The sequence below is a fragment of the Cephus cinctus genome, unplaced genomic scaffold (genome assembly GCF_000341935.2).
Source record: "Cephus cinctus unplaced genomic scaffold, Ccin1 Ccin1_scaffold3207, whole genome shotgun sequence".
Lineage (NCBI taxonomy): Eukaryota > Metazoa > Arthropoda > Insecta > Hymenoptera > Cephidae > Cephus > Cephus cinctus.
In genome coordinates this window covers 88-2050 of record NW_014334505.1, presented here as the reverse complement: position 1 = coordinate 2050, position 1963 = coordinate 88, and the positions used below count along the sequence as shown (strand labels likewise).

The following is a 1963-nucleotide window of genomic DNA, read 5'->3' as shown; positions in this document are numbered from 1 at the left end:
AGCCGATTGACCAGACGCAGACAATTTCACCGCATCATCAACAATACAAAGATCGAGCCATGTATGAGAGTCGCGAAGGTGATGCGTTGCTGAGTATTCTACAAGATGGAGATCGTTACCAGTGATAAATGAATGCAAATGAGAGCTATCAAAGGACGTAGTCAAAAGATCGGCATTGAAATCAAAAATAATAAGACTAGTATAGGATGAGGAGAGACGTGAGAAGGTAGCCTCAAACTCAGATAGATAGCCAACTTTAGGTGGACGGTACACAACAGCCAGTAGCAAGCGCGACTCACTGGGAACGACCACATCCAGGAAAATGTACTCAGGTTTAGAGCAATACTCATTTCCGGAGGTTTCTAGCAGGCTTGCACTTAAGGAGTCGTGAACGTAAATTGCAACACCGCCGCCCCCTCTCCCGATCCGATCACAGCGAAACAGACAGTACCCGTCAAGGCTCACAGCGCTGTCAGGAGTGTGTGGTTTAAACCACGTTTCAGATACAGCAATGCAGTGGAAGAAACGGTTTTTGAAATAGTGCCGGAACTCATCAATGTGAGCAGCAACTGATTGAGCATTGACGTGGCACAGACTGATCCCGGTAGGCAGGCGAGAAGCGGGAGCGGATTGCGGCGAAGCTGGCCATCATATCGGTATCTTGGCGAAGTCATCCCGGTGTTCAATCTTTAGGGAGGTAGTGGCGCCGTCCTTCCTAACGTAGATGGAGCCGTGGCGTGTCCAGACCCTGAGGTGACGGTGAGGCTTCACATAGGCGCGGGTGTCGACGAGGAGTTTGTGCTTGACAGAGGATAGACGCTCATTGAGATACACACGAGAACCCGGTAAAGACGCGTCAATATCCGAGGCCAAAAGCACAGGCTTCTTCTTCTTCTGAGCGATCCATGAGTCCCGAATGAAAATGGTAGCGAAGCGAATTATGAGTGGCGGTGCACCTCCAGCCTTGGGTGGTAGGCGAAAGGCATCCACAACGTCGCCAGACTTAGTGACAATGCCCAAGGAGCGAGCGAGGAGCTCAATGGTCCTCTCAACGGTAACATCAGGAGCAGAAAGAAGCCCAGTGACAACTATTTGTGTGTCAAGGTTACGCTGCATAAGATGTTCGACCTGAGCTTTGAGAGCAGTACCATCATCAGAGGAGAGTTCAGGATCCCGAGAAAGTCGTTCCTCAAGGGAGTCAACACGTTGTACTAACGCAGTATTATGCTCCTCGAGAGTCTGACATCGTGCCACCAGGGAAAGATTAGCTGCCTCAAGAGAACTGCATCTAGTGCTCATGGCTGATATGTCAAGTGCCAGCTGTTGTACAGAAGTGGCCATATCCTGCGTGGTCACTGTAAGCTCAGACACAATGCCCTTTATGATAGGAAGTTCTCTTAAGTCGGTACGTTGACTCTTAAGCTCATCCATAACATCTTTCACCAGTGCGGTTAAGGAGGTCAACTGGGCAGACGTTGAAGTTGACGAAGAAGCAGTAGATTTATCCATGTTGGTCCGGGCCGAAAGACGAGTATGTGTGGTGATCTTGTCTGCCGAGCGGCCGGTATCTTCAGAAGATGGCAACGGTGAGTAGCAGGGCTTGCAGCGCAGGTACAGGAATTTTGGAGCCGAGTTGGACCCACCAGTCAGACACGAAGGATGAGCATAAGCGTTGCAAGCAAAACTAGCGCACTTAATAGCCTTGGTGACGGATATGAACTTTTTGCACGCATTACAGTGCAAAGCAGGCATGGGTGCATGAAGGAGTTGTAAATAGGTGACAGAATCATACAACCATTTACAGCCGATAAGGCAGTTTGGTAGGCGGCAGATAATATAGTTTTGTATATAGTTACTGCATTAGTCTCTGTATATAGTTATTGTATATAATTATAGTTAGGCAAAACAGACGAACGTAAACACACCGACAAGCACGTTAACAGCTGACCGATTGGAATTGATA

At 48.5% G+C, this 1963-nt stretch overlaps 1 protein-coding gene across 1 annotated transcript; it reads right to left on the bottom strand.

The window, feature by feature from the left end:
* Positions 1-648: 648 nt before the first annotated feature.
* Positions 649-1752, bottom strand: LOC107274507. The gene has a single exon (XM_015753724.1). It carries the CDS (start codon positions 1750-1752, stop codon positions 649-651), a length of 1104 nt encoding a protein of 367 aa, XP_015609210.1.
* Positions 1753-1963: the final 211 nt, after the last annotated feature.

Bases quoted from the DNA above. Each gene is read 5' to 3' on its own strand.
- LOC107274507 (XM_015753724.1), bottom strand. From the start codon at position 1,752: ATGCCTGCTTTGCACTGTAATGCGTGCAAAAAGTTCATATCCGTCACC.